General features: G+C 42.6%; 1 protein-coding gene across 11 annotated transcripts in view; it reads right to left on the reverse strand.

The window, feature by feature from the left end:
- The window catches only part of PSD3 (pleckstrin and Sec7 domain containing 3), a 142,021-nt gene that overhangs the window by 47,603 nt on the left and 80,916 nt on the right, over positions 1 to 13,502 (reverse strand). For all 11 annotated transcript variants that reach the window (XR_004305693.2, XM_085530102.1, XM_085530104.1 and 8 more), the window contains 2 exons: positions 5,997 to 6,190; positions 2,094 to 2,164 (listed from right to left, as the gene is read on the reverse strand). Coding sequence is in view for 10 of the 11 variants with exons in the window: in XM_085530102.1 (XP_085386228.1) it covers positions 2,094 to 2,164; positions 5,997 to 6,190 (265 nt within the window). In the remaining variant the exon portion in view is untranslated. The remainder of the gene's footprint in view (positions 1 to 2,093; positions 2,165 to 5,996; positions 6,191 to 13,502) is intronic.

Genomic DNA, 13,502 nt, shown 5'->3' on the forward strand with positions numbered 1-13,502 from the left:
TTTAAAGCCCTGTCATTACCAACTTCTGCAACAGCAAGCTCCTAACAGTGCAAGATTTATTTCAGGGCTGGAGCAAAGCCCTCCTGAACCTTCTGGAGCTGAAGAGAAATCAGAGGATGTTTCACTGATGCTGCATGAGGCGCTGCTGCTGAGCAGGGGTCACAGGCACCCTCGGGAGGCTCACAGCTGCCCCCGTCACTTAGGGAGTGAGTCACTTTCCATCAGACCTCTCTGTCAACCTTTCTAGCGCTGAATTAAAAGTCTTGCTTGTCACTTGCTCTTCAGTGAAAGTGGATTCAGGGCTATGTGGGAGAGCACAGCTTTGCAGAGTAACCATCTTGTAATCATTGAATTGAAGTGCTATGACAAATGCAAGATACACAACTGAAAAACAACTAAGAACAAGAATTCCACCAGTGTATTTGTTCTGCAAAAGTGAAATCAGTGAATTTCAGATGTGAAATCACTCTCACACTTACCAAGAGATGGAGGATGAGAATGGGGAGAGCAACCTTCTGCAGAAAATCTGCATACTACCTCAGCATCTGTAAATTCTGTCTAGGTGTTTTTAACTAACATTACAGTGATACTTACAGAAGTTTTCAATTAAGACTCTAAAACAGATGGGACCTCCACTTCTTCCCCTTGAAAGCTTATTAAATCCCCTTTAAGGATCAAATAAAAAATTAATTCATACGCTATGGACAGGAACCTTCTTACTTTTTAGGGAACCATCCAGTCTTTTCAGATAAATGCTAAACATGACTCATTTCAGAAATCAAAGCAGCTGACTGCAGTTCACTCAAGAAAGTGAAAATGCAAGCCTGCCATACAGACAATTTTAATAAATTCTGAAGCTGCTGCCAGCAAAAGAACCAGAGGGAAGGCTTAGCTGCAGTTCAGGACACTTGGTTCTAGTCTCTCACACTGGCTTTGGAGCATGTAACATCCAACTTTTAGCTCAAATCTTTCCTCCTGTCTCCAGATTTTCTGTCTGCTTCATCGCTTCAGCCCTGCCATTTTGCACTGAGCAAAGACCAGACACCTCATAAACCTGCGCTGTAAGAAATCAATCAAAACCATTCTGATTCCTCTTGAAGACCATACACCACGCTGCCTCCAAAGAAACCATCAACTTCAGAAACCCAGAACAAAGAAGGAAGAAATAACAGTATGCACATGCACTCTTTACAGGTGCAAAACAATGTGGAAATGCAGAAACACTTTCAGCAGAGCATACTTCTACAGTGCAGAGCTACCTGGACAGAAATCACCTATATGAAGAACATTATACTTGTGGGAGACATAAAGGCTTCAAAATCTACAAACGAACAAAATGTGATTCTGTCAGTCCTTGCTCATATATTCCATTTCACTTTCCAAGAGAAGTTATAGTTTAAAAAAGCTTATAGTTAAAGCTGTATTACAATCAAGCTTGCGCCAAAAGACTTGAAGGGTTTGAGCTGACGCTTTTTTTAGACTTCTTGCTGGCAGAAAGTAACATTTTTTTTTTAGAAATAAGTGTTTCTATCCTGATTTGGAGGAAAAAAAAAAAAAAAAAAAAAAAAAAGGTATCCTCCAATTCTGCTACGGAGCAGGAGCTGCAGATTCCTACCAAGATAAAGCTGCTGTTAAACTGTTTTGCAGCTGCTCTTGCAGTCACTGTAGAAAAGTATACTGTGAAAAGACTGGAAAGGAGGACAGCCTTATAGGAGGTGAAGTTATACATATCAACTGCAGTGTTAAAAGCAGCCCAGAGGAATCTGTTCAAGACACAGAGAGATGATGCTGTCTTTGCTCATGAAGCTAGCTGTTTTGTCAGTCATGAGTGACAGTGATGGCATAAACTAGAATTGACAGGGTGCACATCTGGATAGCAACAATGAGACTGAATTTTAAACTGAAAAACGGAGGAGGATGGCAGTGAAAGAAGTCACATCTTGATGTCTGCGTAAACAGGGTGGGGCACAAAGAGAGCAGAAATACTGCTGGACAGAGGGAAAGGAACCTGGATGTGGGTTGTGAGAGTGGAGAGGATGCCTGCTGCTTTATCCCCCTTTAATTACTTTCCAAAAGATAGTGATTTCTCCTACCTTCTGCAAGTACAAGACTGTTCCCTTCAGCACAGCATAAAAGGTTTTCCAGCCTCGCTTTCCCCAGGGAGCTGCAAAGAAAACAAATGAAAACCCATTTAACTCAGATCCATTTTTACACTTTGTCTAGGCAACAGGAGAGCTACATTAGTCCTGTGTTAAACCTTCTTTGTAGTCTCCTTTTCAAAGGACAATGCAACTCAGCACAGCGCCTGTACATACCTGCTGTGAGGTAGAGTAATAAAACTACCCTGATGACAGCACTGGACTGGATCAGAAGGGAACAGGAGCAATGCAGAAAGCAGGCCAGAGAGACCTGGTCTTTCTGCTCTAGCACTGACACTGCCCCTATACTGTTAGGTCTGAGCTGTGATAGTGATGATATTTTTAGTAGAAAACGCCCTTTCCCCATGTCAAGACAAGTCAGCAGCCACTGCTCAGAATCAGTATGACATTGCTCAAAAAGTAATGTCTCCCAAGAGCATCCTTCCTTCTTGCAACTGTTGTTCACCCAAGTGGGCACTGAGTGGTCTGATGCCTGCTTCGTCCCATCCCTTCTTCCTGCTGGGGAAGCCAAAGGGGAAGCAGAGAGGAGCCAAATCAAAAATTGCCTCTCAAGAAACCTGAAATAACACTGAAGACCATCACAGAGGCAACACAGCCAACCCACAAATCCCTAGGAATAAGAATATAAGAAGGGGGGGCGAGGGGGAAGGTTGGGAAATGAGAGGGAGGGGGAGAGAGAGAGAGAGAGAGGGAGAGTTGCAGGGAGATCAAGTATGAAAGCATGAAAGCTCCAGTCTGAAATTCAGCTGTGGTACAGGAAGAGAAGGCATGGGCTGCACAGTCACAGAGACAGAGAACAGAAGCATGCATCGAAGCTCGCTCTCCACCAAGAACACACCAGTGACCAACATCCACTTGTACATATTACATATACTGCTTGTACATGACTAGAGCATCACCCTCAAAAAAGCGACTCATTCTGATCTGACCAAGTGGCAGTGATAAAGTTATTAGTCACTTGCTCCAGAAGTTCTATTTCACAGAATAGCTTGGTTTGGAAGGGACCTTAAAGCCCACCCAGCTCCAACCCTGTGCTGTGGGCAGGGTTGCTCCCCACCAGCTCAGCTGCCCAGGGCCCCATCTAGCCTGGCCTTGAGCACCTGCAGGGATGGGGCACCACAGCTTCTCTGGGCAGCTGTGCCAGGGCCTCACCCTCTGAGTAAAAAATTTTTTTCTTAACATCCAACCTAAATCTCCCCTTTTAATTGAAAGCCATTCTCATCCCATCACTATTAGGCCATGTAAAAAGTCACTCCCACTCCTGTTTGTAAGCTCCCTTTAGGTACTTGAACCTTCTCTTCTCCAGTCTGAACAAGTCCAGTTCACTCAGACTTTCTTCACAGGAGAGGTGCTACTGCTCTCTGATCATCTTTGCAGCCCTCCTCTGTAACTGCTCCAACAGATCCCCACCCTTCTTGTGCTGTGAACCCCAGGCCTGGACACTATACTGCAGATGGGACATCACAAGGGCAGAAGACAGAAGGACAATTCCCTCCCTCTTTCTGCTGCTACATGTCTGTTGATGCAGCCTGGGCTACTTTCAGCCTTCTGGGCTGCAAGTGCACACTGCTGGCTCGTGTACAGCTTCTTCATCTACCAAAACTCTCAAGTACTTCTCCGTGGGGTTCTTCATTATGAATCCTCCCAGTCTGTACATGTATCTGGGACTGCCCCATCCCAAGGGCAGCACCTTGCACCTGACCTTGCTGAACCTCATTTGTTTCACATGGGCCTACCTTTCAAGCTTGCAGAAGTGTCTGTGGATGGCACTCCTTCCCAGTGTATTATCCAACTGCACCACTCAGATTAATGTTGTTTGCAAACGTGCTGAGGGTGCACTTGATCCCACTGTCTGTGACATTGATAGAGATGTTGAAGAGCACCAGTTCCAAGACTGACTCCTGAGGGACACCACTCATGACTGGCTCATCACATGGATGTAGATCTGTTAACCACAACCCTCTGGCTGTAATCATCCAACCAATTCTCTACCCACGCTTCAAATCTTTATCTCTCTAATTTAGAGATAAAGATGTGATGTGGGATCATGCCAGTGGCCTAGTAGAAGTCCAGGAAGATAATATCCGTTGCCCTTCCTTTGTCCACTGATGCTGTTATTCCATCATAGAAGGACACCAGATTGGTCAGCCATAATCTGCTATTGGTGAAGCTGTGCCGGCTGCCACAGATCCCCTGTTCATCTTCCATATGCCTTAATATAGCTTCTGGATCTGTTCTGTGATCTTCTCAGGCCCAAATGTAAGGCTTACAGGTCTGTAATTTCCCAGGACTTCCTCCATACAACTGTCTTTTATCGAGTTCAGTTTGTAGCCACTGGTCTCTATTGTGTACTTCTCCTCTAGAGTGGCTTTTAGCCCAAGGGTTTTAGCCCTTGGTACTCCTCTCCTGAGAAAATATGTATAGCACATAGTTACAGCACCTCATCAGTAATCTCATACATGCTGATCTCTGCCCTGCAGTAGCTTCAATAAGAAGTGAAATATTAAAAGTCCTAACTAGCGTAAAAAAATTAGTTTGTTTTATTTGTAACTAGAATTTTTGAAATTTACCTTTTAAGAGTTGCATGACAATGAGAGACAAACCTCTAAAGTATACAGGAACTTCTGAAATCTCAGCCCTAATTACATTACTCATTAAAGGATTATCTCAAAAATGCCAACATTCAATGAGCTGAATAATGAGTGATTCTGAGTATTTGTAATTAAGTAAGTTAATCATGGCAACCATATACAGTTATTTATTAAGGTTAAATTAACGTAAATTTTCAAGAGAAGAATCTGCTCAGAACATCCACTCATCACAAAGAATGAGGTCAGTTTGATTACACTACCACCACTTGGATTTAGCTGTACTAACCATACTAGCCTCCAGGTTGAAAACAGAGTCCTCCAAATGTACCTTCTAAAATACACTAGCACAACATGAAGATGCAAAACAGCTTAGCTTAACTAGAGAGAGTTGCATTTACTGAAAACTTATCACAAAGTCAGCTTTTCTCTTCAGGATTCACCCCAGCAGTATAAGCCATTAGTAGCTGATCTTCAACAATAACTAGGAAAAGTACAGGTGTCCTAAGTAGCCTCTGCTGTTCCTAAGATTGTCAGTAGAAAGCAAGCAACTGAAGATATCCAAACAACAAAACATATGAAGGCAAATAAAAGACCTGTGATAATTAGCACACCAAGAATGGAAGTAGGACAAGAAAGAAAAAGGTTAATTAAAAGTAAGTAAGGAACACAGGAGGATTATTACAAAGAATATTTACAAAGATTATTTATGAAACTGCATGGCATAATTCTTGCTGTTAACAAACACTGCTGGACTTGTCAGATATGTGACCCAAGAGTGGGGAAGGAGGGAACACTTATTAGGACCTTGCAAGCAGAGATGAAAAACTTTTTTTTAAAGACAGAAGCAGAGGGGAGGGGAGACTTGAAACAATCTGATACCACACAAGGAAAAGGAGAATTACCAAAAAGTACTAGTGAATAGCTGTAATTCACTTGTAATTGTTTTCTCTTCCATAAACCACGAGATTCATTTTCTTTGAGCACAAAAGATTCGTGCTGCTTTGCTGTATCACATTACTCATTAGGCACATGCATTAGAGCTGATGCAAATGGAACTGAACATTGTAAATCCAGGCCAGATAGTAACAGTGTGATAATTCAATTGCTGTGTTGTTTGTTATTGCTGCAATTTTCCCTAATGAAGCAGCACCATTCACCTTGAAAAGTAAACAGTCTCATCCGAAGTGGTACAGTGCAGAGATTACAAGGAAGAGAGATGTGATGTTTACATGTGAGGGATACTTACTTTTCTTTCCATCCATATCTGCATGGATTTTCCGAGCCAGAAATCCAGTTTTATACACAGCAGCATTGGGGTCATGAGGGATGTCCAGGAATGGGTTGTTAGAGTTTCCAATCCGACTTACAGTCTTCGTTTGGTTGCCATTATCTTTTTCATCTGTACCATCTGAATGAGGTTTTTTTTTCTCTTCTTCATCCCTTAATGAGTAATGAAATAGGAGAATGAATGAGCAACTGACCAGCAAGGTTTCATTTTAGTAATTCTTGCACACTCCTTGTCAAAACTCACCCCTCTCTTCATAAGGGAATTTATTTGGAGAGAAACACAGATGTACACTATAATATAGACAAATTATAAGCAAAGCATCAACAGCACTATAAGCAAAGCTCATAAACTTCACCAGCACAGCCTACAGAAGCTGAATTTTAAAGAAAGACCAAGTTTGCCTTTTTATATTTCCAAAAGTCAGGGTTTCAAAAGTGCTCTATGTCCTACAGCTTCACTTATTTTTATTTCCACTTATCTGAATGCTAAAATAGAAAATAGTTGCCTGCAAGGTTCTCTTGAAAAAACTCGGATTTCTTTTAAGTATTCATGTGTAGATGAAGAGAATTAGATTACCAGAGATCATCAGGGCTTACTCCTTAACTTCACACATGATACACAGGCTCTACTCTCTTTCCTTTAATTTCCTCCATACACTAGCATAAAGACATCAACTTAAAAACTACAGTAGCTGAACTGCCTTAACTGTATCTTAGAAACAGAATGCTGCTCAAAATGTTACTTATTAGTACAATGTACTCAACACAGCCCTTGGGAATAACAAGGCAATTTATTTCAGCAAGTCACAAGCACTGCCCAGATAATGAACACCTTCTTGCTTGTCAGCCAAGAGCGAAATGGATAAGTTAACTTAGAAAACAAAGGATGTCCATGTTGTTTTCAGAGAACAATTGGTCACTGGATCTAGGTGGATGGTGCATCTGGAGGAATCATTGTTAGTGTCAGATAACAGTGCAGCCCAGACTCTTTGGAATTCCTGCACATTTCTTTCCAGTTGGCTGACAAAGGTGGATCAAGTAGGCTGAAGGATGGTAACTGAAGGATATGGTGGCAATGTTTCTCCTCAATCCAGTGCCTGACAAAAAAAGTCATTAACACTTGAATGCAGTGATAGCTGTGTGAGGGGGAAAGTGACCCAAATGATTAGCACAGATGGAAAACTACATAACCCAAAGCAGAACTTCCAAACATGCATATGTTTGCAGTCTTGCATCAAAGAAGTATTACCAAGGCATGCATCAGTCTCCTCCTGGGACATGCTGCAACCACATCTATGAATGACGACCCAGAGACATACCCTCCAAGACACTGCAGGCTACAGCGATCATCTGTGACATCCCAACCCTTTGCTGAAATGGTTTCCTAGGGAATTTAGTCTGAAGAGATGCCAGGGTAATGGACTGTTATAACAACAAAGAAGCCAAATCCAGAGGCACAGGCAAGTTCTATCAGCAGTATGGATACGCGTGCTACATATTCAGCCAAGAGCAACAAAAAGGTCCTAGATATTTGACTCAGTTATGGAGATGTAGATGGTGCTGCAGTATATATAATCATGATGTTGTCTGGGAAAATCTTCTGATCAGTAAGGGGAATAAAACTTTTATTGGAAAACCAGACTCCTGCAAGGGGCACTAGTTCTTCCATCTTCTAGCTTATCAATATGTGTGTTGCCACTCCAGAACAAAGAGAGATGCAATAAACTTTCTGTTGGTCAAAGCAGTAAGAACTTCTTCATGCAGAGTTCTGCTGAAGCCCTGTCCGAAGTTAAAAAATCTAGGAATTCCTGACAATTTTGGCTGTCCCCACCTTTCCTTTCCTGTTCCTACTGCTCTGACTAGCCAGTGGCAAGGCCAGACCACTGTGACAAATACTTTCTATATCTGTCCCTTTCAGGAGTACATTCTCTCAACACAAGTCTCTGTGTACTTCATAGTGCCTAATCTAGTCTAAAATCTTCCCTAGGGCACTAGCACTCAGGCTGATTTGTCACATATAATTGCTTGCAAATTCTGGGATCTCAGCCAAGGATAAAGTGGATTTCTCATTGTCAGCAGGGACCCACCACAGTAAATGGCTTACAATTTTTTGGAATGCAGTATCTTCTTTGAGTCCATGGGAGCACATTATCCTATACACATCCTGTCCTGTGGGAATGTGCCTGCACTCTTATGCAAGCAACCATAGGAGTTGTGACCAGTAGGGATCCTAGATAGCACTATTGCTTGAAGTGGTACTCTCAAAGTCAGCATCTCTAGGGCAGCTAATAAGCAGGAATTCTTTATTGTAGATGGAGCAGACAAGGACAAAATGGTACCTGCTGTCCTGACTACTGGTCAGGGAACAGGCCTTAAAATGGACCTTCAAGCTGTCACTGAAAATGGGACATCTTTGAGACTCAGAAGCCTATCACACACCTGAGAGCTGAATGTTCTGATTGTTTGGAGATCAAGACACATAAGCCAGTCTGTGAGGTACAGTGAAGGGAACCAGACAGGTGAGAGGAACTCATTACAGAGGACATGAGGGAATGGAAGAACAGATGATTAGCCTCGATGTCTCTCTGATCTTGATATCTAATATTAGTGGAAATAAAACAGCAGGCTCTGGGACTCATTTCTTCAAATGTTTCATGTTACTTCACTGGTCAAGCACAAGAAGAAAGCTGCATTGGGAGGAGTTTCTAAGCAGTAGAACAGTTCAGGTAATGTATTTAGTCATGTACCCTCAAAAATCAGAATAGGACTGGTCGGGAATGGAGTCAACTGGCAACTGATAAAAGCACATACCCTTGCATATACTAGTCAGAAAAAGGTGATAAATGGATGCAAAAATCAGAGACTGGTAGGGGTTGGAAAGAACCCCTGGAGATCACTGTGTGTGTACAACCCCCTGCAAGCAGGTTCTCCAAAGTAGGTTACTCAGGAACTCATCCATGTGGGTATTAAATATCTCCTGAGACAGACTCCACAACCTCTATGGGCAGTCTGTTACAGTGCTCTGTCACCCTCACAGTAAATAAATTTTCACATATTTATATGGAACTGCCTGTGTTCCAGTTTGTGCCTGTTGCACCTTGTCCTGCTGCTGGGCACCACTGAAAAGAGACAGTATCCATCTTCCTGACTCCTGCCCTTCAGATAATTTAAGTGTTGGCAAGATCCCCTTCTCCACCTTCTTCAGGCTAAAGAGTTCCAGATTTCTCAGACTTTTCTTATACAGATGTTCCAGGCCTTTAATCATCTTTGCAGCCCTCTGCTGAACTCTCTCCAGTAGCTCCCCTTCTTTCTTGTACTAAGGAGTGCCCAGAAATGGATACAGTACTCCAGATGCAGCCTTTCCAGGGCAAAGTAGATGGGGAGTGTCACCTCTCTCAACTTGACAACCACACACTTTTTAATAATACCATAGTCTTTCTTGTCCTCAAGGGCACACTGCTGGCTCATGGTCAAACTTGCTCAACAGGACACTCAGGTCCTTCTCTGCAGAGCTCCAGCCCAGTCCCTAACCTTTACTGGTGCATGCAGTTACTCCTCTACAGGTGCAAAACTCTATAGTTGCTCTTGTTGAGCATCATCAGGCTCCTCCCCATTCAACTCACTAGTTTGCTCAGGTCATGTGGAATGGTAGCACAGCCCTCTGATCTGTCAGCCACTGCTCACTGATTTGTATCATCAATAAACTTACTGAGGGCAGGTTCTATCTCTTTGGCCCAGTTGCTAATAAAAATGTTGAACAAGACCAGACTCAGTACCAGTCCCTGGGGAACACTGCTAGCTACAGACTTCCAACTAGACCCTGTACCATTGATCACAACCCTCTAAGCTCTGCCAGGCAGACAGTACTCCATTTACCTCTCTGCCCACTCATCTATACTACACTTCCTAAACTTATCTACAAGGGTGTCGTGAGAGACAGCATCAAAAAACTTGCTGAAATTGAGGTATACAACATCCACTGCTCTACCGTCACATAACCACCTGGTTATGACACTGTGGAAAGCTACCAGGCTGGTGAAGCATGATTTCTGCTCGGTGAATCTTAACCACTCCTGATCATCTTCTCTTCCACTTCCTTGGAGATGACAACGAGAACAAGCTGTATCATTACCTTCCCAGTGACAGAAATCAGGCTGACTAGACTGTAGTTCCCCAGGTTCTCTTTCTTGTCCTTTTGGAAAACTGCAGTGACATTGGCTATCCTCCATTTCTGAGAGACCTCTCCCATTCTCTATGACTTTTCAAAGATTATATGTAGTAGCTCACCAGTCATTTCTGCCAGCTCTCTCAGCACTCATGACTGCATCCCATTAGGGTTGACTGAACTGTGTGTCAAGTTTGCCTAGATGATCTCTGATCAGATACTCCTTAACCAAGATGAAGACTTCCTTTCTCCAGACTGTTTTATAGTGATAAAGGTTTGGGTTTCTCAAAGAGTAGCCTTAGTAGCAATGCAAAGAAAGCACTGAGTAGCTCTGCCTTCTCAATATCCAACATTCTCAGAGCACACACCTCAATAAGCAGCAAGCCCCCATTTTTCCTAGTCTTCCTTTTGCTACTGACATAAAAAGGGGCTTTCTTGTCCTTCACTTTTCCTGTTAGATATAACTCCAAGTGGGCCATAGCTCTCCTTTGTGGCACCTCTGCAAGCCCTGACAATATTCCTATATTCCAAGTGGCCAGACCCCTTTTCCACATTCCATAGACTTTCTTCTTCCATTTGAGTTTTTTCTTGAGTTCACTGCTCATCCACACAGCTCTCCTGCAATTTCTGTAGGATTTCTTACTCTTAGGGATGTACCGATCTTGAGGTCTGAAGAAGTGCTGTTTGAATGTCAACTCCAGAACAAAGCTCTCCTGGGACCCCTCACCTTCCAGTGCTCTAGCCCATGGGATTCCTCAAAGTAGGTCATTGAAGGGTCAGAGATGGCACTCCTGACATCCAGGACTGCAATTCCACTTAATTGCCTTCTTTCTTCCATTTAAGATCCTGATCTCAACTATCTCATGGTTGCTGAATGCAAGGTTGCCCACAACCTTCATGTTCCCAACCAGTCTCTTCTTGTTTATAAGAAGAAGTTCCAGTAGCACACCTCTCCTCATTGGCTCTTCTACCCTTCATATTATGAAATTATCTTCCACATACTACAGGAACCTCCTGTACTGTGCATGCCTGGCAGTGTTGCTTTTCCAGCAGATATCAGGGTGGTTGAAGATTCCCACGAGAACCAGAACACGCAATGACGAGGTTACTTTCAGCTGCTTGAAGAAAGCAGCTCATCAATTCACCTCATAAATTTCCTCTTTCTGATCAGGTGGCCTGTAGTAAACACCCACAATAGTGTAACCCATAGCTTGCCCCATAATTCTCACCCACAAGCTCTCTACTTGTTTATCATTCATCCCTAAGCAGAGCTAGATACGTTCTAGATGCTGTCTCACATAAAAAGCAACCCCACTATCTCACCTTGCTGGTCTTCTTTTTCCCTAAAACGTATGTAGCCACCCCTGACAGCATTCCAGTCATGCAAGCTGTCCCACTAAGTCTCCATGATTGCAATGAAATCATGGACTGACAAACACTCTAAGTATACCTGTTTATTACCCATGCTGCATTCATTGGTATATTGGCTCTTCAGAGCCAAAAAGGGAGCAGAGGGCACAGATTTCTCTAGAGGGATTCAAGAGGATGCCTGATAACTATACACACCATTGAGGTGGTTGGCCTTCTGGCTCATGTTATGGAAAGCAGCTAAGAAACACTGGTCACTGTTTTGTTTGGCCTAGCTCATTTCCGTACTCTTGTAGGGCTGTACAAAACATAAGTCCTTGGAAAAACAGTCCAAAAATGACTGTAATGAAGATAAATTAAACTGAGTTTATTCTGCACTAGCTTTAGGGTATGGTTGTAAAGAACAGGTGCACAAAATTTAGCTGGCCTGTGGATACACACATCTGAAAACTGATCTTTCCTTTAAATTCTGTATTGTGAAGGATAAAACTACTTCCTCAGCCTCAGAAGGCTCTCTGAAATTATTTAGGTCCTGTAGTGTCCCTAGCTTGCAGGCCTTCTGTGATGCAGATAACAGTCAGTATCTAGCGTCTCTATGCAAGTGTTCTGCAAGTCATGGATCTGTTATCACAGAAGCAGTGATCACATTCCTGTCAAAGCCAAGCTCAATGCCAAGATAATGGCATAATCTTTGTGCCTTTGGGTTCTAACACAGATTTTAGTAGTAAGTTATTATCATGAGGTCTTTAAGAATCTGAAGAGGTTTTTAGTCCTTTTCGGCCCTCCCAGCAGTGAGATATCAGTCCTGGCTCTGGGCCCAGAACTGATACCTCTGGTAAGCCTCTCTGAGGACTGGAAGAGGCTAATGGTTGTAAATCCTCCTGTGGAGACTAAGGATGCAAAGTGACTACTAGCATCTCTGCTTGGCAGAGTACAGGTAACAAGAAAACACTTCTAATAGAGCTTATCTAAGACTCTCCCTATGGTAAGTGATATCTGCAAAAAGGCAGGGCTTAAGTTCCATCTTCCTTTCTGTTATCTCTTTGGAAAAAGATCTAAAGACAGAGCAATACAACAGACCACTGGTTTCCCATGAGAACCAGTACAACCAAAGGAATAATTTGCTTATTCTGTCATTTGAAGATGCTGAATTGAAAGAGTAGGCTTTTTTCCCACATGCTTGATTGCAGAACAACAACAGAAAATGTCTGCCTCTTAAAAACAGTTTTGAAACATAACCAGAAATGAAGATGCTGCCATACAACATGCTTTTTTGGGTTCTTAGAGAAAAACAACATCCACTTTTCTCAGTAACAAAAGCACTTTTGTACTGCTCTGTAGCCTGATTTGAGGCTCTGCCTTAGAAAACATTCTAAACTGGAAAGATATGGTCAAGCCTTCCATTTTAATTCTTGTATGTTCAAGTAGAAAATTTCCATGACATGGCTAGGCAAAAGACTGAGTACATCAATCTAAAAGTCAATTTAAAAGAATATTCATATTTGTAGCGTATAATTATGCAAAACTGCTGAATGGATAATTTTATAATCATGAGCTTGACTTGAGAAACCAGTGGAAAGAAGTTCCCCATGGCATCTTTCCCGAATAAAGGACAGAAATGAGAGCCAAGTGGTCACCACTTGCCTCCTCTCTATAAAATCAATTAAATTGCAAACAGAAAACATCCTAGACACTGGGGGGGGGGAGGAGGGGGGGTGGGTGGGAAAGGTAAACATAACAGGGAGAGATTTTTGGATTTGACCTACAAAAGGTTGAGCTTCAGCACAGATCAGCCCAGTTTCAGCATTCTAGTTTGCAACAGGAGACTCAGAAGTAATTTGGCAGAAACCTTTTTCCACAGCCTTGTTCTTCTCCAGCATCACTGTCTCAAATACCTATTCTTGTCTGGCTCAAAGGAGTTGATTTTTCAAT

Source organism: Coturnix japonica, chromosome Z, assembly GCF_054131305.1.
Source record: "Coturnix japonica strain WE chromosome Z, WE-NBRP24, whole genome shotgun sequence".
Classification (NCBI taxonomy): domain Eukaryota; kingdom Metazoa; phylum Chordata; class Aves; order Galliformes; family Phasianidae; genus Coturnix; species Coturnix japonica.